At 42.2% G+C, this 25288-nt stretch overlaps 1 protein-coding gene across 1 annotated transcript in view; it reads right to left on the reverse strand.

Moving 5' to 3' along the window:
* Window positions 1–25288, reverse strand: part of arhgef17 (Rho guanine nucleotide exchange factor (GEF) 17) — a gene marked incomplete at its 5' end in the record, with an annotated part of 76954 nt that continues 51666 nt past the window's right edge. The window contains 22 exons of the mRNA XM_080053824.1: window positions 1–3612; window positions 4449–4631; window positions 4863–4958; window positions 5160–5334; window positions 5437–5585; window positions 6037–6104; window positions 6322–6408; window positions 6806–7073; window positions 7169–7288; window positions 7491–7609; window positions 7871–7974; window positions 9483–9566; window positions 9753–9826; window positions 9977–10184; window positions 10342–10460; window positions 10696–10781; window positions 12921–13030; window positions 13250–13300; window positions 13866–14042; window positions 14293–14385; window positions 15509–15625; window positions 19917–20099. Of these exons, the coding sequence (XP_079909950.1) occupies window positions 3404–3612; window positions 4449–4631; window positions 4863–4958; window positions 5160–5334; window positions 5437–5585; window positions 6037–6104; window positions 6322–6408; window positions 6806–7073; window positions 7169–7288; window positions 7491–7609; window positions 7871–7974; window positions 9483–9566; window positions 9753–9826; window positions 9977–10184; window positions 10342–10460; window positions 10696–10781; window positions 12921–13030; window positions 13250–13300; window positions 13866–14042; window positions 14293–14385; window positions 15509–15625; window positions 19917–20099 (2880 nt within the window). The 3' untranslated portion in view covers window positions 1–3403. The remainder of the gene's footprint in view (window positions 3613–4448; window positions 4632–4862; window positions 4959–5159; window positions 5335–5436; window positions 5586–6036; window positions 6105–6321; window positions 6409–6805; window positions 7074–7168; window positions 7289–7490; window positions 7610–7870; window positions 7975–9482; window positions 9567–9752; window positions 9827–9976; window positions 10185–10341; window positions 10461–10695; window positions 10782–12920; window positions 13031–13249; window positions 13301–13865; window positions 14043–14292; window positions 14386–15508; window positions 15626–19916; window positions 20100–25288) is intronic.

The following is a 25288-nucleotide window of genomic DNA, read 5'->3' on the forward strand; positions in this document are numbered from 1 at the left end:
GCTACATACAGAAAGTAACTGTGACAGACTGTAACCATGACTGCAAGATGTCAACCGGAGCCAGAGATAAACAGAGAGCCACGACAGGTGAAAACGCTGGTTTTCTTTCCTGTACATGTCCATAACAAGGCAAACATCATGTTTTGGTGTTTACACCAGTGAAAACATCAATGCCAGAACTCCTGTTATCTTTCAGTTGCCCAGGTAACACAAGAGGGCAAGTGTCTACTTTTGGAAAGATCTATGACAGGTATAATTTAAACGTCGCTGACAGCGCGTGCCAGAGAGGAAGGAAGGGAGAAAAAAACACAAACAAAAACAAACCATACACAAATATATAAAAATATGGTATTAGGATTCATATCAACAATTGAGGGCCGTGGGTGCACTATTTACAGAACAAAAAGGCAATATATACCAATATTTACAACAATAAAGACATCTTTCACATACGGGCATGAGGAGGTTAACTTACAAGTTGCTAAGTGTTACAGTGATGTAGTGGTGAGTTTGATGTGGTGAAAAATATAGTTAAAAAACAAACAAAAAAAACAGACTTTTATTCTCTCAATCCTGCACTTCATATCCAAAATGTGTTTGCGTGTGTGTGTGTGTGTGAGTGTGTGTGAGTGACGTGTATGCTCATATGTCTGTAAAATAAAGTGAGTCAAAGTCAATACACTGGGCTGCACAAACTCAAATGCAACTGGTGAAAACGTAATCACTGAGTCATTGAATTGTATGCGACTAGCAAGTTTTTTTTTAAGGCAAACATTTTCCGATTTTGAAGGAAATCAAAATCTTAATTGGAAAAAAATCAAAATGGAGCTGTCAAAAAGGATTGTAGAACTGTTTCAGCCTCTGGACATTATGTAATAATGTTTCACCCAGAAGCCCCAAAGCATGAAAGCACAATGAAAAGAAAAATAAAAAAACAGAAGACCTTGGACCCACCATTGAGGAGCAGTGACCCTTTATTGTTGCCCAACTCACAGTTTTAGAAACTCGCTTCCCCTAAAGTGCTGGTACCAGCAGAGATTACACAATGGATAACACGCAGATGCTCTTCTAAACACCCCCATAATTTTTCACTTTTCACAAAAAATACTGAAATATAGGCCTACGTATACCTCTATTCTGCTCTCCATTGCTCTACAGCCAGCATAGATATACAGCATGTGCATGGCACTGAACATAAATATTCATTTTGGTGTGAATCATACAGATAGGCTATAATTTTTTTTTAAAGAAACAAAAAATGACCAACCAGCTCGTTTTTATCCTTTATAAAACTGAGTAACATTGCACTCGCGGAGGATGTACACACAAAGGCCTTTTACTCTTTACAGAGGCAGAGTTAAGCTAATGAGCAGCTATCACTACAACCGGCCAATCCTCTTAACTGTTAGCCGCTCTCACAGAGGGAGAGTTGAACTAATGGCACAGGGCATGCGTTTTGGAAGTGGGGAAATCTGAGGTGAACGGCCCAGATGGCTGGCAAAGTGCAATGAGGTTTTCTAGGCTTGCAGGGATCAAAGACGATCACTGCTTAACCCTGAAAGAGCGTGTGTGTGTGTGTGCGCGTGTTTGTGCTTGCGTGAGCGCAAGGACAAGTCCGAGTCACCCTTCACTTCTAACACGGAGGACATCTGTTGCAGAACAGGCGAGAGCTGACTTTTTACTCTGTGTGTGTACGCAAGGGTTTAATGTATTAAGCCTTCTGGAGGCATGTGCAGGTGCTCAGCTTGTGTCCTACTGACCTACTCCGTATCTCTGCGTCTTGTCCTACAAAAATCGATACTGAATCAGTGTTTTTGTGTGGGTTTTGTGCTACTTAGGGGTGACAATACATCTTAATGCCATGGAACAAAAATGCCACAATATGGAGCTGGAAAACGAGTGAGATGTTGAGCAAGTCTTAGCATTTGTCCCCCAGTGAATGTGCTCTCTGTCGGTTCAAGATAAGGAATGAGCTGCGTTCAGATACAAAGTGAAGGAATTGGTTTGCAGTGTGGCTCTTTTGGCCAGCAGCAAAAACATATGGCCACAAGAAAATGCATTTCCAGACCCTCCTCTTTTTAGATTTTTTCATACATTTATGATATCATACAAAAAAGAATCCTTTATCATACAGAATCTTTGGTGGACTGCATCGTTACACCCCTACTGTACTATGTCTGTCTGTCCCCAAGGCCAGGGCGTCCTTGTTCTTCAACTCAAAAACAAAAAGTGAAAGCTACATCTTCTATAAATTAAGTGCTGTAAAAGAAAGGCGCTAAAAATCCAAAACCATAAATACTGTACATAACTATCGTCGTCTGCTACCACAGCCTAGCAATATCTTTGAAGAGTCCGCTGTAGAAATCAGCAACTTTAGCCACCCCACTCAACAAAACTGAAAAAAGAAAAAAAGGAATCATATCCCTTGATGTCAAAACTTTCAACACATAAAAGACTTTTGGCATTGTCATGTTAAGGAGGGACGTCTCTGATCCATATTTTTCTCTCTCAACTCCAGTTGTGAGCATTATATTCATCTCATCCTAAACTGGCAGCAAAATGTTAAATAAGAAAATCAGATACAATGTGAACATATGTGGAGAAAAACACACATTAATGTCTTTTCACAAATGTCTTCCGATTCAGTGAGTGAAGGCGGTGCATTAACACGTGTGCATGTGTGTATAATCTTGTCACTTACATGATGCTGTGGCATTGGATGACCGTAGATATAATTACAACCTTGACTGACCAGAAATTCTCTGACGGTACATATTACTTCCATTCAAAGACATTCATATATTTGTACATTGCATTTACCTTTGATCACCAGGAGCCATTTTGTATGCGGCTCATGCTAAGATGAAGTGATGATGAAGTAATGTGTCTGTCGCTTATGTCTTAGTATCTCTAATGTCCTCTTTCAGCTTCCTGTGCAAAAACATTCTGCAGAGTCCAAGTCCTCTCCTTTCTCATTTTCCTCACCCGTTTCTCAGTATTATGATACATCTGTGTGTGAAAGTTTTCATTTGTCTTCTTTCTTTGTCCCCTTTAGTCTCATTTGGTTAACGTTTAAAGACACTTTTCTAGACAATATGTGCAGATGCCAAAAAAAAGACCCAAACAAACACACACACGCACAGACACCACTCATGAGGACAAAAAAAACGCCACACACTATCGGAAAACAGCAACACAAGAAAACTGGGCTTGAAGTGATTCCTTTAGTATGTCCAGGAGTGGGAGTTGACAGCCATTATTATGCACATAGAGACTTGGTGGACTGAGCAGAAGACCCACAATACTACAACTGAGAAAAAGTGAGGAGTTTGAATAGGGTGGGTAAACGGACAGGAGCTTGTGAGCAGTATATCAGCCCAAACGGGAAGGGGTTTGGATTGTCTCAGACCCTCCAAAGCAAAAGATGGTTGGTGCTGTCATCCCTTCCGACTGTTTCGCTGCTATTGCTCAGTCTGAAGTCCTCATAGCCGTCACCGCCAGAGATGACCAGATGGTTGATTTTAGGAGGGATGTGGGCAGAGGCTCGGCGACGTGCTGAGTCACGCCTTTGGAGGCCCTCGTCAATCGTGCTGCCGCTCTGCGAGTGGTTGCCTGGGAAAACCGAAAGGAGGGATTAAGGTTCGAGAGACGCCACAAGTGAAAATTAAATATTACAGACTTGACTTGTTTACATTTACAAAGCATGCAGTTAGTTTACAAAGTTAGTTATTTAAGGCTGTTACATACTCCGCGAGAAGAAAGAACAAAGTTCTCGGTGACAGAGCTGCGAGAAGAAAATGACGTCATTTTCTTCTCTCAGCTCTTGTTTAGCTGTTCTTGCAGCTTGTTCTCGACACATCACCCGGGCCGAACTTTCTTCTCGCAGCTTGTCCGAGAACTATTGTGTGATTGGTCAGTCTGAAGTCAATGAGGAAAGCGAAGTGAAATCAGCTGGCGCTACTGAGTCAACTACCATGGTAACAATGCGCCGCGGTGAGGAGTTCGGCAGTTGAGTTCTCGTGAAGTATGTAATGTCAGACCAGAAAGAACTTCTCGCAGCTCTGTCACCGAGAACTTTGTTCTTTCTTCTTGCGGAGTATGTAACAGCCTTAACTCTACATGTAATTCTTAGTCTCTTCTAAGAATATTCTTGAATAATTCTATCATCATAAATCAACACAAAACATGTTTTTTCAGGCATTTGGAGCCAAACGTAAGACTAGAATATGTTTGTAAACCAAACTGTGGGCCCTCCTGCTGTGAACAACAACAGTGAAACAGTGACTTTTCATGAAGCTTTGTAACTTCAAACAGTGTTCCAGGGATCACATTTTCCTGTCAGGAAAGTTTGTTTATTCAGTTATGAGAATATACCTTAGAAAAATGTTCACTTGTCTGACACACCTAAAGTTAGATAGTGCACCTTTAAAAACAAATAAAAATAATACCTTTGGAGTCACTTGTTGTTGGAGGGAAGTTCATGTCAAACCCTTCCGGTAGCTCGATGGACGTCAGGAAGCGAACGTGGCCCGTGTGTCCGTGAGCCGAGCCCATCGGTGCCAGGGGGAGTTTCAGTGTCCCAGCCCCAGTTCCAGAGCTCACCATGGGGATGGCCAGTGTAAGGACCACCCCTGCACAAGTAACTTAGCTTAAAATGTGCTTTTCTTTTTTCTAATCTACTGACATCACAGGCAAAGTATACTTTTCTTACTTACAAGACAATATATACACAAAGCCTAGTGGTTTTTTGGTTTCTTCTTAAGGAAAATATGTAAGATGCACAATACAAAATTGAATGTAATAAATGTATTTTTTGATTTGTTTGATAAAAAAAGGTGTGTTTCAATTTGTTTTATTCTTACCTGCACTGGTGCCGATCCACAGCAGATCCTTGCAGGCCAGCAGTGCTGTGATTCTCAGACAGGCTGCCTTGTGCTGTCGGATGATCGCATCTGCACCTGAACGGAGAGAATAGAAAAAGAGACAATGAGATGGAAGTTACGGGAGAAACAATGGCCAAGAAAACTCTCATTTAAAAAATAGGAATAAAAGGGAGAAGAAATGAGAAAAAAGCTGCAGCATTTGAAGCTGCTGTCTAAAACAAAATAACAGAATACGATATACATCTCCATCATTCTAAAAACCGTATGTGTGTTTACCTGCAAGCATCTTATGTACAGCAGGCGCGACGTCCACCTCGGTCAGGCTCTCCAAGGTCTGAGCGTGGTAGAGTTTAATCTGCGCACTGCCCTGCAACGCCAACCACACGCCCTGCCCGTACGCCACCATGCAAGTCACACACCGACTGCTGTCTGTGCCCACCTGGAACCAGTTCTGAGACATGAAAGGGAAAGAAGTTAGACACAAACACATTGAATGCTCCGTCTGCCTCGTCATTCCTTCCCCTGCACACACATTCTTCCATCCTTTATTTACCTCTTGTACCAGCGTAGTTGTGTTGATGATGAGGACTCGGTTCTGTGAGCCACACCAAAGTTTTCCTCCAACGGGAACCATTTTAGTGACAGGGTTACTGGGAGTGCCCAGGACTAACGTCTGAGAAGACTGAGCGTCCCAGAAACTACCTGCAGATTTAGACAAAGGGAATGGTTAATAAAGGAAAAACACAAGGAAACAGAAACTTAAATCTGTGCTACGCAACTATGTAACAGAACTGGTGGTCTCTTTATTGACAGCTCTACCATGTCTAAATAATTAGGTGAATAGTTATCCAAAGATTTTTTATTTTTTTGGCGTAAGTAATACATTTGCGATTCCATGAGTGTCTGCGTGCTTCTTGAGCGATTGTAGGGGGAAGACAGTGGAGACTCAAAATAGTATTTAGAGAAGGACAAAATAATTTAAAAAAAATGAAAAAAAGAAGATATACTGTATAAATAAAAGATTATAAAAAAATATTTAAATTGAAAATTTTACATAGTACAGCTTATTTGTGTGGACGTCTTCAAATTTACAGACAGAGACGAAAACAGCCATACTTCAACCCCCCCCCCTCGCTCCACACTCACAGCTTACCTGCTTCTCTCTGATAGACAATCACCTCTCCACTGGCCAAAGACACAAACACCTTGTTGTCCAAAAACCTGGGGGGGGGGACAAAAAAGAGGGATGAGAAAATAAAAAAATAATCAAATTATGATTTTAAATTAAAACATTCAAACCCAGCTGCATCAAATGGCTTACCATCCCTTTTTCCTCACATTTTCCCATCACTGCACATATTCAATTGCCTAACACAGCACATATTCCAGTATTATTTTCATTTATAAAGGCCAACAAGTGGCCAAGAAGGCAACTCACAGTATACAGAGGATGGAGGCCGAGTGCTGCATCTTCATGCTGTTTTTACGGTTACGGATGTTGTCTGAGGACTGGTACACGTGGATGCTAACAGAAACAGAAGCGTTATGGGTTATAAAAGGTGATGCTATTACTACACCAAAAGGCAAGGAAACTACTTCTATGTGAAAACTTAAAGTAAATCAGGTTTATTAGAAGGATAATCCCCCCCACAAAAAAATATTATAATAAAAGTAGCTTAAACATAAATACAACTTAATATACAAAGAGTTGACATAAATCCCAATATATGCTTATATTTACAGTGTATGCTTGAGCAAACTTCAATGCGTTAAAGTGGAAAAAGAATATAAAAGAAAAATAATTGATATTCAAAAATAAATAGTTTATATGAGAGATGAGCCACTTTGTTCTTTTAAGTCACTACTTTTGCTCATCCATAAGTTTTAATTTGCATCTGCCTGTGTGTGCGCATCACACACACCATCCATCCTCGGTGCCCAGCCACACTGAGCTCTGGTAGGCTTCCGGGTCGATGCTGAGCAGGTCTTCCAGGCTGGCTCTGGTGAAGGAGCCCCGGGAGGAGCGGCGCATGGCGCGGCCGTCCATGGGGCTCTCTGTGTGGGCACGGCCTCCTCCGCTGACCCCTAAGGTCCCCGGAGCTCCATAGGAACTGGCCACCGGGAACTCCTGCTCCTCCTCGCTGCTGGTGGTCTCCGTAGCCATGTCCTTGGAGCCCGGACCCTCGTCGTCTTAAGAGTCAAGGAAGAGAGTATACGTATGGGTATATAACGTTTTTAAGTGTTCTTGTGACTGTAGTGTGTATGAGTGTGTGTGTTTTACTCACTGCCATAGCTGGATGATATGGTGGAGTGACTGGCCTGACTCTGTAGAGTGGAGGAAGGGCTGGGGGAATCCTCGTCATCTGTGTCATCACTGTCAAATGGAACCAGCTCCGCACCTGGTCCTGGAAACAATAAATTGATAAGTTGCTCAGTGTGGAAGACAAAACTGCAGTACAAAGTGGCAAAATACATCATATAATAAAAGAAGTCAATGCATGTACTTCATAAAGACTACTATTATTACAACATACTTGTACAGCACCTTAGTAAATAAAAGAGAAATTCCTGCTTCATGCCATGTTGTAAAACCTTAAATGGACCAACCTGTAGGCTGCTCTGTTAGCTCCAGCGACGAATGAGAGATAGATATATGGAGTTGCTGCTGGGTGTGACTGGTGTGTGTTGCAGGGGCAGGGTTGAGGGTGGGTTCGGATCCACGCTCCCTGAGTGGTTAAAAGGTAAGGAACAGAGTCAACGAACCAGTCAGATCCAACTAGCCTACATAATGTAATCTCATTATGTAAGATCTTAATCTACATTGGAAACTGATATTTGGAGTTGTTGAATGCTGAAATCTCATTGCATTGCAGGTGTTCGATTAGATTAGTGAAAGAAGCCTGTTTTTTATCATTGTGGACTGTGAACATCTTTTTCCGCAAATTAAGTTCATATTTCTGTGTGTGTGCGTGTGTGTGTGTACTGACCTTCCCTTGAGTCCTGGTACGGCAGCAATACATATGATCCTAGCTGAGCAGACAGCAATACAGGCCTCCACTGTAGGCTCATCTTTGATGTTCAAGAGACAAACCTGGAGAGGAAACGTCATCATCATCATCACATCAGTCAAATGGTTTGCACATCATCATCTTTTATTATTAGACTCAAGGTCAATTTAAAAAACATACAATACAAGAAATAGACAACACACACATAAATAAGAATAAAAACATACAATTATAAAAGGCACTTATACCAATGCCTCCAAAGGTATGACTGGTAGCGAACTGCGCTATAACTTGGGTTCGACAGCAGCATTATGATTTCATTCTTTGAGTCATTCAAGCGACAGATAAATCGGTACATAAGGTTCCTCAATAAAGCTTGTAAGGTGTTAACTCCAGCATTCACAAATAGCTCACTTGCACTGCTCCACCCAGGTCTTTTAAGTAAGATCCTTTTGTTGTTGAACAATTGTTGTAAGCAACCTGTAGTCTGTGCATACTTGATTTTTTGAACTTACCCCATAAGGGGGCAGTATACAGGGGAGTGCAATATGCTCTAAAGAGACATATTTTTACATGATCAGAACACATATGAAATTTTCTTGCCAACATATTGGCTTGGGCATATAATGTACGACACTGTCTTAAAATGTCGTGCCCGAGGAACTTGGCTTTATAACAAACACAAAGCTCTTCCCCAGAAAGATAAAATTGTGGAAAGTGGAGGTCCGTATCTCCCTTCGCCCTACATATTATCACACTGCTCTCATTTGAATTGTATTGCACATCATGTTTGACACCATATTCTGTACACACATTTAACAGCTGCTGAAACCCAGCACTACTGGGAGAGAGAATGGCCAAATCATCCGCACACATTAAATGGTTAATCACCGTGTTACCAATCATACAGCCCGTACTACAATCGTTCAGTTGGTCAGATAAATTGTTCATATACAGGTTGAAGAGGGCTGGTGACAGTAGACCCCCTTGTCGAACTCCATTAGCAACACTGAAAGGACCAGAGACACTGCTACCCCATCTGACGCTCAATTCTGCTCAGCAGGTTAGACACATCCAGGTTGCTAAACGTCACAGGTGGCAGCTCGTCCAGGTAGTGAGAGACAAAACGGGGGATGTCTTCTCCGCACTCGTTCAGCACTTTTAAGCAACTTTTAATATTGTTTGCATCCTTCTGGTTGCCTTTGAATGCCACACACCTTTGCTTTGTCTCCGGACAGAGATCAAACAACGCCTTTTTGGAAGTCTCGATCCACTCAGAGTTAAATGTGTTTGAGGCTACAAGAACTAGTTCATCCTGGGTCATCGTTTTAACTTTAACTGCTAGGAAGTTTAAGAACTCATCCTCCACAATCACTTGGCCATCATCAGTTTTGTAAATTGTAGGCTTTAATCTAGGGCGGTGATTGAAACCAGGAGCTACTGCGCCACGAAACGCACCATCCGCCATCTTGGTCACACACAATTCAAATGATTATTATTATCAGTCACCTGGAAGGATATGTGGACATATGATCACATATGTCATTTGTAATGATCTGTCATCACGGATGCATTTAAAGAATGTTCTCACCTGTCCCACGTATCCGTCGCTGTTACACACCCACACCTCACAGCCACTGTCGGGACAGCTGTGGCTGGGAGAGGCACAAGAGAACTGGAGACAAACAACAATGCATGAGTGAAGCTTCCTTTCATTAATTCCGTAAAGAGGGCTGGTCTTCAGGTATGAACTCAGCTGACTTGTATCTTCATTTGCGTATACATGTACATACACATTCTATGTATTCTATTCTATGTATTCTATGTATATGATGGAGAAAGTACCCCCTGCTGCTCTCACCTGCATGCCACTACGCGTCTTCATAATAGGAATGGCCTTCAGAAACTCTGGGTCCCACTGGTCCTTATTCATTGCTATAAACATTGACACATTGAAAATGAGAGAGAATTTAAATTAAGCTGGAGCGGAATTCTAGAATTGGGATAACATAATAATAATCAAATACAGCAGTTTTAGTTTTACAAAAGTGCAAGTTTCTTTTTTAATTTTTCCCCCCCACTGACCTAGCTTCTTCTTGGCTTCTTCAAAGGCCTGTTCGAAGTTGGAGCGGATGTCGGGCGAGGTGAACTCGAAGACAAAGCTGCTCTCAGCGGAGGCGGTGGTGAACTCCAGCTTGGTGGGCAGGAGGGTCATACTGAAGGCCAGAGACTGCTTCTCTGACAGCTCCCTGTGCACGGAGGCCAGCATGTCCTTTATCACCTCATCAAGGGACTGAGAGAGGTGGAAAGAGATAAAAAAGGGGAAAAACACAAGGAGAATTAGATTGTTTATCAAAGTACTTTACATTGATGACGGTACAAACCCAAGAGATTAATCGAATTAAGGGGAAGGGGAAAAAGGTTAAGACAATAAAAAAAAAACATATTACCTGGTGTGGGAAGCAGAGGGTCTCGGACAGTTTGCTGATCTGACCCAGACTGCTCAAATCCTCGTCCAGTCGACTGATCATCTTCTGGATGCTCTCCTTGTTTGTTGCCTGAGTGGAGCCTGAGTTTTACAATTAAAGATGCAAAGAAACTGATCAATATATAATATGTTAAGATGAATCAGGCAGCAATGATTTTGATAAAATTTTTAATATCAAAATAAAATGATGGAGGAAAATGATATTCATAACACACCTTTGTCAATGTATTATATATTTAATAGATAGAAATAATGAAATATTATTATTATTATTATTATTATTATTATAATAAACTCAAAAAAGATGGAGCCTTACTTTTCACCACCTCCACCTCCTCCAGGGGAAGCTTCCACAGGAACTTGTATTTACTGGAAGTGTCGATCACACTCGCAGCCGAATATCTTAGAGTGAGAGATGGCAGAAGAAAAAGACAGAGGCAAAAAGAGAGGTGTGATGCAGAAGAAGTGGTAAACATTAAAGGTGCCAATAGGCCTGTCGCGATATGCAATAAATCAATTAATTGCGCGATAAATTAAAATGAGCGATAATTTTTTTCCGTATGCAATAAATTACATTTGCAGCTTTTTTGTTTTCCTCGTGTCTCTCTATTTCAAAGACACTGGACGACAAGAGTTTTCACTCCGGTGTCTCGGCCCTCTCGCTTTGTGTGTGAGAAAGAGAGACAGACAGAGCAGAGGAGAGAGAAGGGAGAGTCCGCGAGTGATTAGTCAAATGATCAACTGCGCGGATAACGTCAGCTAGGCTACTTTCACCGCAGTGTCTCGCTGTAGTCACCTCTTTAACATGTTGGCGACTTTGCCGCTATATTTGCCGACGTTTCGCCATAGCGATAAGCTGTTAAAGACCAGCGGCAAATCTAGCAACTTTTTCTTAACTGCGCTCACGTGAGCAGAGTAGCAACGGCTGGCGTATTGTCTTCACTGCTGACAGCCCTCACTCATACGGCCAGTCTAGCTTCCCCCCGCCACCTGCAGCAGCAGCAGCAGACAGACAGCACCGTGCCGGCAAGAGCTGCCAGTTGACGTTTGTACACGCAAATAGTTGTATAGGTCCATATTCAATAGGCCACTGCTTATCTATAATAAAGCTAACCTTATAGTTATATGGCAACAAAGAACATGTGTAAAGTGAGCTTGTACATAGGCCTATGTGAATAGGCCTAGTCAATTTGGGTTAATTTAACTACCTGGTCAGCATTGCATTTTATAATTATTTTTCCCTCTTTCAGAATATTATGCAAATTAGCTGAATATGTCATCTAAATACTATAGTTACTTTTGGGCCAATAACTTTTTTCCTTAGAGAGTCAGCAGAGATAGAGGAGGAAAAATCAGAGGGCTCGGAAGAGGAAGGGGTTGTGGTGAAAATTGGTTAAAAAAAATCCCTTTTGTGAATGTCTGAAGGAATTCACATGGTGATGCAAAATCAAAAACACAATTATTTGTCAAATCTGTTGTTAGTGTGGTCCAAAACATGCTGGAAATACAATATCAGTAGGCCTAATATATTTAACATTGGGAAAATGTGAATAGATGCGTTCAAGGTCCATTTAATGTGCCCCTTAACATTTTGAGTTAGGGGCGCCAGTGCAACTAGTAAAACAAGTTTGTCTGGTGCCCTGGTATTGATCTTTGAAAGGGTGGACTTGCATTATTATGCCAGTAGCCTATCATTAGATTAGTTGAAAATGGTCTTAAAACGGCAATATTATCGCTTATCGCAATAATTTTTGGGGCAATTAATCGCCCAGTAAAATTTGTTATCGTGACAGGCCTAGGTGCCAACACACTGCACACCGCCGCGCGGCGAGTTTACATAGAAAGTCAATGTATTTCGAGCGCCGCCGCCCGAACGGCCGGCCGGCGGCGAGCGGTTCACGCTGCCGCGCGACCAGGGCGGCGCAGCTGCCGCAGAAGTTGAAAATATTGAACTTTTTGCCGCCGGCCGTGCCGCGATAGCCAATCAGCGTTGAGCTCCTCCCGACGTCACTCGCTTCGGGACGACTGACAGAGGAAATTAAGATGGATGAAAACATAATAGTCACAGTTTGCTCCCATAAGTTCTGTGAATAGCCTATGTGTCTGTTGCCTGCTGTGTACAGCTATCAGTTTTGCTTTATGAACCAAGTTAGCACAAGTTAGCTTGGGTAAAGCACCATCAGCACAGCAGACTGGTGCTCTCAGCACCGGTTAGCACCAGCGCCAGCATATCCCCAGAGCCCCACAGTAGGAGAAGGCTACTCTGGTCGGGCGGCGGACACAATATGACCCAATATGATCAAGCGGCGCGGAACCTGCGATTCACGCGGCCAACCGCCGTGCCGCGGAGTGCAGTGTGTTGGCACCTTTAAGAAACATTTTGTCATAACATTATAGAAAAAACATTGTCTGTTCAACACCAGGGGGCAGCGAGGTTTGGAAACCATATAACAATAGTGTGTGTGTGTCTTTCCACCGCTGTCAGTGTGTGTGTGTGTGTGTGTGTGTGTGTGTGTGTGTGTGTGTGTGTGGTATGCGTACAGGCTCATGGAGCTTCGTCTTAACGAGCCGGACTTCCTCTTGAGAGTGGTGCAGATGATCAGATCACTGAAGAGGAAGAGAGAGCGGTCTTTCTTCCCACCGACTGTCTTCTACAGAGAGAGAAAGGAGTGAGGGAGAGCTCAGACACTCTTCACTTGGAATATGGGTGATCCATGTGACAGTCTCAATGCAATATTATATATAGGCTTATTATATATATATATATATATATATATATATATATATATATATATATATATATATATATATATATATATATATAATATGTTTTAAAATATTTTGTCAGTTCATAAAAAAGCCTTTCTTACCGCCTCCATGACCATCTCCTGCCTCAAGAATTTCCTCTGAGGGTTCAGGATCTAACACAAACACATTCAAAGAGACAGGAGTTCATTACTTCATTCAAAAAATAACTTAAAAAAAACTGTGTCCGTCTCACTCTATTAGGAGGGAATCAAAGAGCTGCACTAAAGCCATAAACACTGAAAAAACATTGCAATCAACAATTTAAAGGAGAAGTGATATTTTTTGGTTACTATACGTGTTAAATCACTCTATATTCATACAGCAATCACTTTAACAGTATGCACAGTCCATAACATAGGTCTCCCAGTCCTTCAGCTATGCAGTTATTGCCAGTTAAAATTTCAAGGATCCCACTGTTTTTATCCAATCAGGATACACAGCGCTATAAAGAGGCGGGTCTCTGTGCCTGTGAACGATGACTTGCTGTTCTCCACCGCGGCACTATCTGACGAAGACGGCTGCGTGTTCATGTGGTGATGATGTGGGGACGAGGGAGGGGACTGCTCACTGCAGCCACTTACAGGAAGCTAGCTTAAGCAGCCTTAAATTAAACGACACAAGACAACGCACATCAGCAGTAAACAGATATACTGTATATACCGAAACAGGAAATCTCACATGTTCAATTCCCTCTATGTGCGCCTCGATCTCCTGGATGACCCTAGTCTCTCTCTCGGCCTCCTCAGCAGAGCGCCTGCCCTTATTGATCTTCTCAGCCAAACGTTTGATGTCCCTCTGTGCGTCCAGTAGGTAGAGGTGGTCAGGGTGATCCTCTGGGGTGTGCTTGAGCAAGTCCTATAGACACACACACACACACACACACACACACACACACACACACACACACACACACACACACACACACACACACACACACACACACACACACACACACACACACACACACACACACACACACACACACACACACACACACACACACACACACACACACACAAACATATTCATCTCTCTGAACTTAACACAGAATATAGTGCTATACTTTCAGTAATACAGACAGTTATGTTTTTTTGAGATCATTCACCTTAACCAGCAGTTCATATCGAGGAATCCTCTGGACCGGTTTGATCATAAGATCACCCAGAGCCTGTTTCTCCTTGTTCTCACGCATGTTTTGCTGTTGGGAGTGAAAAAGAGGTAGGAGATAAGATACAGAGATTTGTTTTTTTTCATGTTCTCAAGATGTTCTCAAATCAGTTGCACTTTACAACTCCGCCACAAGATGGCGAAGTAGTTCCGCTGTAAAAACACTACTCTAGAATGAAGCGCTCTGTGGTGGAAAGCTGAGAACAGGACGAGGACATGACAGCTTTTTTGTGGTGCCTGATTACATTTTTGCATCCGAGCTCTTTTCTCTTCTTTTCCGTGCTGCCAGCTTGTGCCACTTTTTCCCCACACACATTTATTTCTGGTGGCACACCACAGCATCAAAGTGTACTACGGTGGTGTACCAAACTAAACGGGACATGCTGTTTAAATATCCCTGGGTTTTTAAGTTAAATGATCTGATTGGGTTGCTTTGAAAGAGATCGTTTTGCAGAAAGCTTCACAGACAATAATGTGGCGTTACTTGCAGACCCCGAAAAAAAAAAAAAAAAACATATTTCTGAAATAGGAAATCAACGTGTGAAAACAATTTAGAGACAAATGCAGAGGAAGGGTGTTGTTCTTCCCAATACATTTGATATAATCTGCTTTAGAAAATATCATTATATATACATGAAAATAAAAAATATTGTCTGGACACAGGAAGAGGTATATGTATCCATTTCGATCAAGAGTGGAAAACACTTGTTATATATTTCACAACTAAACACACACAATTCCCTATTCATGAGACTGAAGTCCTGTTACTGTAGGGCAAAAACAATCAAGTGTCTCTCTTTCAAAGACAAAATACTCATGGGAATACAAGCATGGAACCAGACAGGAAGCAAACACACACACACACACACACACACACACACACACACACACACACACACACACACACACACACACACACACACACACACACACACACACACACACACACACACACACACATCAACATTTACAAAGTCAAAAAAGTGGTCACACTCTATATGTCAGGCACCAAAGGTTGGCTAAAAGGCTTTTTTTAGACAAAGCAAGCAAAACATTACTAGAAATAAATAGTTTTCTAGGTTTTTCACACAAACTGATAAGAGCATACCGCTCAGACAAAACGGGAAATCCTGTGACTCAGGCCGAGGACTCACCTCCAGAAACTTGAGAAACGCCGGCTTGGCCTCCTTAGCGATCCTTACAGCGTCTTTGGCGTTGAGAAAGTTGTCGATGTATGCTGAATACATATTAGCCAGGGCCTCTTTGGAGAACTTCAGAAATGTAAGAAAATAGAAGAAGAGGGGGGCATGTATTAGGTTGTTGTGCGTAACAGGAATTACTTATTAGTGTGACAATATATTTCTGTTAGTGTGAGCAACATCTTAAGTAAAGCAGGATATCTGGTGAACGAGTCACACGCGCACGCATGCACACACACACACACAATCACAAAGATGATTCACCCTGACCTGCTTTCTTTTCAGTAATATAGAGAGAGAGAGAGAGAGAGAGAGAGAGAGAGAGAGAGAGAGAGAGAGAGAGAGAGAGAGAGAGAGAGAGAGAGAGAGAGAGACAGAGAGAGCGTCAACAGCCATAAAACACATTTGGCGCTTTATTTGAGAGAGAGAAACCGTCTTTCTACCCTGACACTTTAAAACAACCTGACCCTCTTTCTCTTTTATCAGAACTATCTCCCAGCATCCTCTCCTGTCTCTCTATTGTCACTTCCCTCGGTCTTTTAGGAACGGAAAGAGCACAGTGAAATAACATCGGAGGAGAATGTGAGAATAAGTACCCAATCATTTTAGCCCTCAAAACACCTGATACGTTGTAGCCTATTTTTTTTTTTACAAATATATAAGGAAATCACACCAATTCCAAATGATCCAAAATATTAACTTCAACAATGTACAGTCTGATTCAATCATGGACAGATTTCCCAAAGTAAGAAAACGGTGTCCTGGTGCGGGAAAGAGACCCTACATTTATTAACATGATAATCAAACTCCAATATGATAACTTTGGTTACAAACTCTAGATAATATGCATTACAGTGAAGGTGCTTTATGAAAGATACATGTGTAAAATACACTCAGCTAATGCCAGAATGTTTGAAGAGTGAAAATAAAGGATCTGTTTAGGAAGGCAGTCTTGAAACGCCTGGCCATATGTTAGTGCAGAAAATGAGGGCAGAATTGTGATTGTATCTAGTGTTCAACCACAAGACAGCAGTGATTCAGTGTTGTTAAAGAGCCAGATTGAAGCGATACCTCACACAGTCTCTCTTCGCTGCTGATTGTGAGACAAAGCTGTGCTCAGACACAGACGTATGCCTCAAAGCATGCAGCAATGACGGCGTAAATCTGGTAAATCATCTGTCGGCTCAAACTGCGAACAACTCTACAAAACATCTGCCCCCTGTGAGGCTCGAACTCACGACCTTCAGATTATGAGACTGACGCGCTGCCTACTGCGCCAAGGAGGCCATGCTACACCAAGCGACTGCTGCGCCTTTAAAAGGGCTGCAGGGCGGGGGAGGGTAAAGGCTCAGTCCGCGCAGTGTGGAGGGAGCTGAAAGAGCTGCAACTATGGTCTCCCTTCTATGCTTGCAGCTTTTCACAGGCCTTTGTTTCTTAATTCTAGTGTTCTCTTTAAAAAGAAACACCACTCATGGCGTCATTTAACTGTTTATACATACAACATGTGGGAATGAAATGTCTTGGCGCTGCAACTTTTGTCACAAACTGCTTCAGCTGCTTGTAATCCAGTTTGGGGTTTCCCCGCATTTGTGTGTGACAGTGTGTGTCTCAAGTGAGACTTTCCTTCAAGCTGAGGGTGACAACAATAGCATTAACATAGCAAGAGAGAGTGGTGAGAGGGCTTTTTCTTCTTCCCCCACTCAATAAAAAACAAAGCCTGCAGCCAGCCACACAGCATTCTTGCCTACGAAGGAACTGAAATCTGTGCTTCAATTCAATTCTGTCTTTATGATTTTTTTCTGTGTTAAACCTTATCAACGAGAAGAAGTCCTTTCGCTATTTCGTTCCCAAAGACTGAAACATGACTTTTAGCCTAACGTGGATGTTTTACAGCGATGTTTAAAACAAAACTATTCTACGTTTAGAGCCACCCTTTGGGTCATGGGAAATTTGAAATGGGTCGTCCAAAGGTCAGCAGGAAAACAAAATATCAGGGCTCCAGAGTGCGCCTAATTTGGGCGCACATGCGCCCAAAAATCTGTGGAGTGCGACCAGATATTTCCACTGGTCGCACCAGTGCACCTGAAATTGATCACGTCATATTAAATGTAATATTGGGTGTTGTGCTGCACGATTCATCTAATTGCGATGTGAGCAGCTAGTGCAATTACATAACCGCAAAATTGGCTGCTGCGATTGCGATTCAATATAGGATAAATGTGCGCACGTGTGTCTATACGTTCCAACTGCTCCTCTCGTCTTTTTGGTAGCGCCCCTCTGACAGTGTGTGTGTGTGTGTGTGTGTGTGTGTGTGTGTGTGTATCTGCGCGCGCACCTACACGGCGTGCAAGACGGTTGCCGAGTCGACAGCAGAGTAAACAAACAAACATGGACGCCGACGCGCAGCAGCATCCACGCTGAACTGTGACGGAAAACAAAGGCATATAAAAGAGTTGCCTACCATGAACTGTCTTTGGGTTGAAAAAAAACTCCTTCAACTCAGTATCCGTCTACCTGTAGTCCAAAAAAATTTAAAAAATGCGCACAGCTGCTGCTGCAGACGGGCTCGGAGAGTCGGCACCGTGCGCATCAACAGTCATTCAAAGCAGCGGTAGTTATCATACAACCGGACGGTGTAGAAAGTCCTGTCAGTTAAAAATAGTTATCCAGTTTTCAAATCCATGTTAAAATCGGCAGGATATAGCATGTGATATAAAGCTAGTTAGCTTAAAAAAAAAGTTGCTAACGGTGTCAAATGTGTTGTGTTCAGGTCACCTCGGTAATATAAATTTTAGGCAAAGGTAAATAAAAGGTCATCATGGTGTGTTCAAATGTGACAAAAAAAAAAATTTTGGTTTTTGGAGAGAAATTTTAATAATACAGTTTTGGTGAAAAACTTGTTTTTTCAGCAATATAAAATAGATAGTAGCCTAACTATGGAATTATGACCTGTTTAATATCCTATCTTGAGCTCTGATCATCTTATGGGCAATTAAAGCAATAATACCATACCAGTTATCTTTCAACAAAATAATAGAAAAGTATGGATAGTGGTATCGATAAAGACCCGGATCGATAAGGAGACTCGATAATGCTTATAGAGACTATTGTCTTTGGAGGAATGCATTTATTTTAATGGGGAAGTATTTTTTTTTTTTTATTACATTTTTTAACTATAATTTTTATTATTTTGAAAACAGTATAGGCCTAGTAGAAGCTTTATTTTTTATATTTTCACTGATTCTTAATATGTGCTTGTTTTAAATTGAGATCAGGTATCGAAGCTGTCAATATTCTCAAATCTTCCTTGAAAACCAAGAAAGTAGAATCATAATAGCCTACCATTTATTATATTGCGTCGCAAATCGCAATATTGGCCACTATAATCGCATTTCTCCAATTCATGCAGCACTAATTTGGTGCACCCAAAATATATGCTGGTGCACCTAGATGAAAAAGTTAGGCGCACCGGTGCACCCAATGAAAAATGTTAGTCTGGAGCCCTGAATATTAAACTAGTGTTGCCAACTATAGACCATCTCTTAATAAAACAGCATCCCTTCAGTGCTACCCTCCTGTCAGTAATGCGTTTCACGACTGTTTGTTGAGTTAAGCTGGTCTAGAGTAAAGCAAACTTTATAAGTCATCTCTGTTCAAGTTGCTGCTCCGCTGCTGCACCACAGAAGTTTAAACTTATTTTAAAAAGGTAAAAAGGTAAAGTATCTGAATAATAAAGGTTATCCTTTTAACTTCACTTTAACAGAAAAGAGCAAGGGGGGGGGGGGTAAAGAGGTAACCATGTCACACCCTCACCCTATTTGTCACATATAGAAGCTATCAATGCCAACATATACTGAATACATTCTCACGACACAAACCACCAAGAAAACTTTTCACCCAGGCACTTAAGGTAGTTACACCTGGGTTTCCGCAGTATTCGTTTTATCTTAAACGTGATTTAAATTAAAAAAAATTTAGTTTCTATAATTGGGATTGCTTCCTGTAGAAAGTACATTTTCTTTTGCCATGTATAGGGCAGGTTTCTGATTGGCGTTTTAAACGTACTTGTGTGCATAATACAAAACTAAAGTCAAAAAGTAACAGATACTAATTCCGTTCAAAGTCGGATTAAAACTGAAACTCGCTCAACGTCCAGAAGTCTAAAAGATGGTTTGTTTTCCCAATAGTTGTTATGACCAAATGCAACAGGAGATGTCTGATAATAGCCTCGTTTGAGAAGGAGCCGTCTTGCTCAGACCTGTGCAATTATGACGCCAAGACGCTCGCCATAATTGCGCAGGTCTGAGCAAGACGGCTCCTACTCAAACGAGGCTAATGCCATCTACTGCCCACCCTTACTCACCGACTGGATGAGGATGTGTCCCACCGTCTGCCTGTCGTGCCATTTGCCCACGCAGCCGGTGATCTGCTCCAGAAAGTGCTCGTGGTGCTCCAGGATCTCGGGGATCTGGTAAAACATCTCGTCCACCAGCTGAGGGTCCACAATGGGGCCGCCGTCCGGCTGTTTGAGGGGACGCAAGTAGCCCTGAGAGGGTAGAAGGAAAAACAGATTGATTAAGTTATGTTTGCTTTATTGGTTAATGGTTACCATTAAACTGTCTCTTTTTCCGCATCTCCCCTCTCACACCACACTCCAGAAGTCCTCCTCGCACAGGGTCAGCCATAGTACAGCCATCCGCCCCTGGAGCATTGCTGGGGGGGAAGTGCCTTGCTCAAGGGAACAATGGTAGAGATGGTGGGCACTGTATAGATGTAAACCAGCCACCACTCGTTTTACAACTCTTGTCCGATGCTGGGGATCGAACCAGCAACCTCATGGTTACTGGCCCCATCTTTCTTCTAGGCCATCCTACCACTGACTGTTTCAAATAGAATTTAGCTAAAATTGTCATGAAATGCCTGGGTGTTGTAATGCGACTTAAAGCTGCAGTTGATAATTGTAGCCGTTGGGATCCCAACGGCTGTTTTCCCAACGCTCTACCTGCTGTAGCTCCTCCCTCTGAACGACAGCTAGGCGCGTTCATGTGAATTCAATTACATTGACAGGAGACAAACACCATGTCCGATTCCGAGGTGATTAAACATTAGTAATGATAACTACATACGTACATATTGAGCATACATTTTAATCACAGACATACCATGTATGTTAGCTTAAAATCATTGTAAGTGTGCTGGTAGGCCTAACAAAAGTAGCTGTAACAGCCAGGCAAGATAGCAAACTAATTGTAACAGAGCGGAGAGGTGTGTGTGTATCTCTGCTCCTGTTCTGACCGCAGCTGGGAGGGGCTGCTCGGGCAGTGTTGCCAACTTAGCGATTTTGTCGCTATATTTAGCTACTTTTCAGCCCCCCTGGCGACTTTTTTTTCAAAACAGCGACAAATCTAGCTTTTTTTCTGGTGTAATTGGTGACTTTTTCGCCGAAGCAAATATCACTTTTAACGCTTCTCAACGAGCAGCGGGAGCCTCCTGGCCCGTCCCCCGTCACAGAGCACTGACAGACGGCCCGGTCCTCGCGCAGCAACCCCTCCCAGCTGCGGTCAGAGCAGGAGATACACCTCTCAGCTCGGGGCTGCCGCGCGAGGAGCGGGCTGCGTGTCAGTGCTCCCGCTGCTCGTTGAGAAGAGATGATACTTGCTTTGGCGAAAAAAGTCACCAATAACACCAGAAAAAAAAGCTAGATTTGTCGCCGTTTTGAAAAAAAAAGTCGCCAGGGGGGCTGAAAAGTCACTAAATATAGCGACAAAATCGCTTTGAGTTGGCAACACTGATCACAGGACGAGGGCTATATGGGGCCAGCGGCAGGCAGAGGAAGGGGACGAGGTCGCGGTCGGAGAGGTCTTGATGTGATAGGGCAAGAAGACATGGCCGGTGTACTTTTTTTCAAGCTCTCTCCGTCTCCGTTTCAGCAGTTAACTTTTCAACATTCGTCTTTCCTCGTTTTTTTGCTGTCTTAGCGGTGTTAGTTGTTAGTATCCTGGGAATGGTAAATTGAGGGTTCGTTTGTGAAGACATTGCTACTCGCTGTCCGCCGTAGTAGCAGTAGGCTAGTGTCAGACTGCTAGGGTCGTGAACGCTCACGCAACTGACACATCAACGTCGTTGCCAAGGTCCCACAGCCAATAAGAACGGAGAATCTGACCTCGCTCTGATTGGTCAAAATTAACATGAGCGGTGGCAATTTTGGGGGGCAGCACACAGAGGCAGGGGGGAGCAAAGTGATAAAAAAATATTTTCAGACCACTTCACCTACATATAGCTGAATGGCTATTATGACAGTTTTGCCAAATATTACAGTAAAAAAACTCTCAACTGCCGCTTTAAGTGTTATTAGCTTAGCGGAGTTAAGATTGAAGATTGGAAGTAGCTACCTAGCCCATCTGTGCCGAGCAACACTTCAGAGATGAACATGCTATATTAACCACTTCTTGGTGAACCGCAGCCGGATGTAGTGATTCTGGTGGACACCTGTTGAGCTGTGGTACCATTATTACTGTCGCTGTCGTGTTTCTGTTTGTAGGGATTAAACACACGTGATTGTACTGCCCTGGCAGCGCGTATACTGGAGCAAGGCTTGACAGCCAGCTAACACAGATAAAGTCCAATAAAGAAATAAAGACCCATAGTCCAGGCATTATATGACCTGACCTTAAACAAATTGCAACAGAAACCATTCCAACTGTTTTTGACTCATGAATATGTAATAAATAACATACTAAAAGTCTTAAGGAATCCATGTGGTGGAAAGTTATTTTCTAAGGGTTTTCTTAACCACACCTTTTATGCCAATTTTCGGCTTCCTAAAGTACTGTTTTATGGTAGAGGGGATATGTGCCAAATTGTTAACCTTTTCAGAAAAGCATGAAACTTGGTGCACTTATACAGTTTGTGGCCCTGAGCAGTTTCAGATATTTAGCCATTGCAAAATGTAATCATGGTTGCCGTGGCGACCATTTTACTTTCCGCCATAGCCTAATTATGCATTTTTCCTCATAACTCCTGAACCAAACATAATAACACATAACTAGTGATGTCTACCCCTATGTTTTCATGGTCAGGGATTACAATGATACCACATACAACATCAGAAACAGTGAAGGTCAGTAGTTAAGGGTGAAAAATGAAAGCCCAATATCCGAAAACATCGCTGTGACTTTATAATTTGGGCCTATGTTGCATAGACATTGTGTAGCATTTTATGAGTTTTAATTTTGTTCTCTAACAAAGACATAGGCTTAAATGTTTGTAAAAAACTACAAAAACCCCACAATTTCCAATTGTGGCCCGTGTTATTTTTATTTATTTATACATAGGCCTACATTCCTTTATGATACCTACACAAATAGTTCAGTGCTTTCCAAATCAACCGACAACTTTGTTTAACAAGAGATATGGTGTTGGATGCAATGCAAATCAATTATTAACTATTAGGTCATTTTATTCATTTGATTTAATTTTCTTGCCATCACTTTATGAAAAGTTTTCCGGATCCTAAAAAACAATGTCAAGTTGTTTTTTGGTAATTTTTGCCTTTATTGGTTAGAGAGAGAGAGAGAGGGAGAGTGATCAGAACCACATGACCCGACAGCAGACCTGGAACTCATATGGAAAACAGCCATCCTGTTTGTCTCACAAAGGCCAGCATGGTCTAGTATGATGCACAGCATGGCAATAACTCGGGGAAAACAACATTTGTGTTTGTGGTTGATATGAGACATAGTGACACCAAGTGCATCTACTCCACATGTAAGTGCCTATGTGAACGTGCCCACTGCCACAATTCCACCCCAATCATCACATTCAATCAACCACTGGCGGAAGGCCTTTCTTATGAAAGAAGCTGAGCCAGAGGTTATGTTAGTGACTTTGGGGCTTCCACACTGATATTAGTTTTTAGGGGTCCATTGGGCATGTTATGGCTGGTGCTGGGAAGAGGAAGTGATGGAGATTTTGTGGATTTTTTTTATGCAGCCAATGCCGTTGTGCACATTATGACAGGGAAGAGGATAAGATTGACTAGCATTGATGGTGTCCTCAATGGCCTGAATCTGTGTGATGCACTTGTTGTGACTCCCCTTCAGCTGCATACAACATATAGTGATGCAGAGATGTCATCAGCGGATGATACCTGCTGGAGATCGAAAAACTCTGGTGTCAATCTATGCAAAGCTGATAGAGCGATGTCTGCAGAGAAGGCTTGCCATTCTGATGTGATTCTCGGAATAAGATTTCTCAAAGGCTAATCTGAATCCTTAAAATCCATTGGTAGACATATTTAGCAAGTTTCTGAGAGCTGAACGTACTGGGAATTGGGAACTTCACTATGGAGCAATATCAGAAATGCTTCCTTTCATGGCAGTATCAGGGCATAATCTCTACACACAATCAGCCCACATCTACAGTATGTGCAGTGGATGTGCAAGGTCCATTTGGAACATCCAGATTTGAACCAGATACTTCTAGAGGGATTCCATGTGATCAGATGGAGTGATTGCCTATGGGCTGGCATGTCTATGGATCTTGAGCAGGTTCTAATGACAGTATGCAAACCATTGGTGGCCTCACAAGAGTGCTGGGGATGACATAGCTGCAACATCTGACATGGCTTCACTCCATGCCAGCTTGTGCTGAAGTTAACTACGCACACAGTTCTGAACAATCTCCAAGAAAGACACAATTACAGGGGGCTCTCGTGGCACAGTGGTTAGAGTGTCCCCCTAGAGGCCCATGCCCCACAGAGGACCCAGGTTAGAATACGGCCTGGTTCAGTTCTCTGCATGTCATTCCCCTCTTTGCCCCATTTCTACTCTGTCTCTTCAAATCTAATTGAAAAAAATCTTAGAAAGACACAATTACTGCTTGGATCCAAGCTTGTGCAGTTTCTTGCACTTATCCTCAAATGTTGCTAGGTCAAACGCCATCGGAAACAGCATTTTGGTTAGCATGGATGGACAAACTACTGCTGAGAACACATTCAAGAAGAGGGGTCGGGTGATCACCATCAGTACAAAGATCCTCAGTGAAGATCGATTGTGAAGCAGTGCAGACACATAATTGCTGCAAAAGGTTCACAAAAACTGCACATGCAAGACAGACTGTAACAACTGAAAGTGCACATGCAAGAAGCATGGCATTGAGTGCTCTGTTGCATACGGTACCTGCAAATAATCTGGGGGTGCAAAATCATCTCAGGTAGGGGGTGATGATGAGGAAGACAATGAGGAAAACCACACTGTTTAAGAAAACTTGCTCCAAGGATTTATACAACTATTACATGAACGTAAAAGTCTATCTGAATACTAAGTTGAGTTTCTTTTATTAGTCAATTACACAAGGCTACATTGAAATTAGTCTTTTCTCATCACCCCTCTCAAGTTACCACACTCCAGAGGGGGTCAGAGGGTAATGCATACTCATGGTATGCATTGATTTACCCCTTTCACATTGCATTAGTACTGCTCTGGCTGCACTTTGAACTAGTAGTACGTCTGTGCACCAAAATATTTTCATATTAAAATGTATGTTCATCAGTTCAAAAATGTATCAATTTGTGCCAGTTTAGCTTTCACAAATATTTGTGTTTTCTTATATTGTTATAGTAGGCTATTTCACAAACATTTAAGCCAATGTCTTTTGTTAGAGAACAAAATTAAAACTCATAAAATGCTACACAATGTTTATGCAACATAGGCCCAAATTATAAAGTCAAAGCGA

Source organism: Ammodytes marinus (assembly GCF_949987685.1).
Source record: "Ammodytes marinus genome assembly, chromosome: 3".
Taxonomy (NCBI): domain Eukaryota; kingdom Metazoa; phylum Chordata; class Actinopteri; order Uranoscopiformes; family Ammodytidae; genus Ammodytes; species Ammodytes marinus.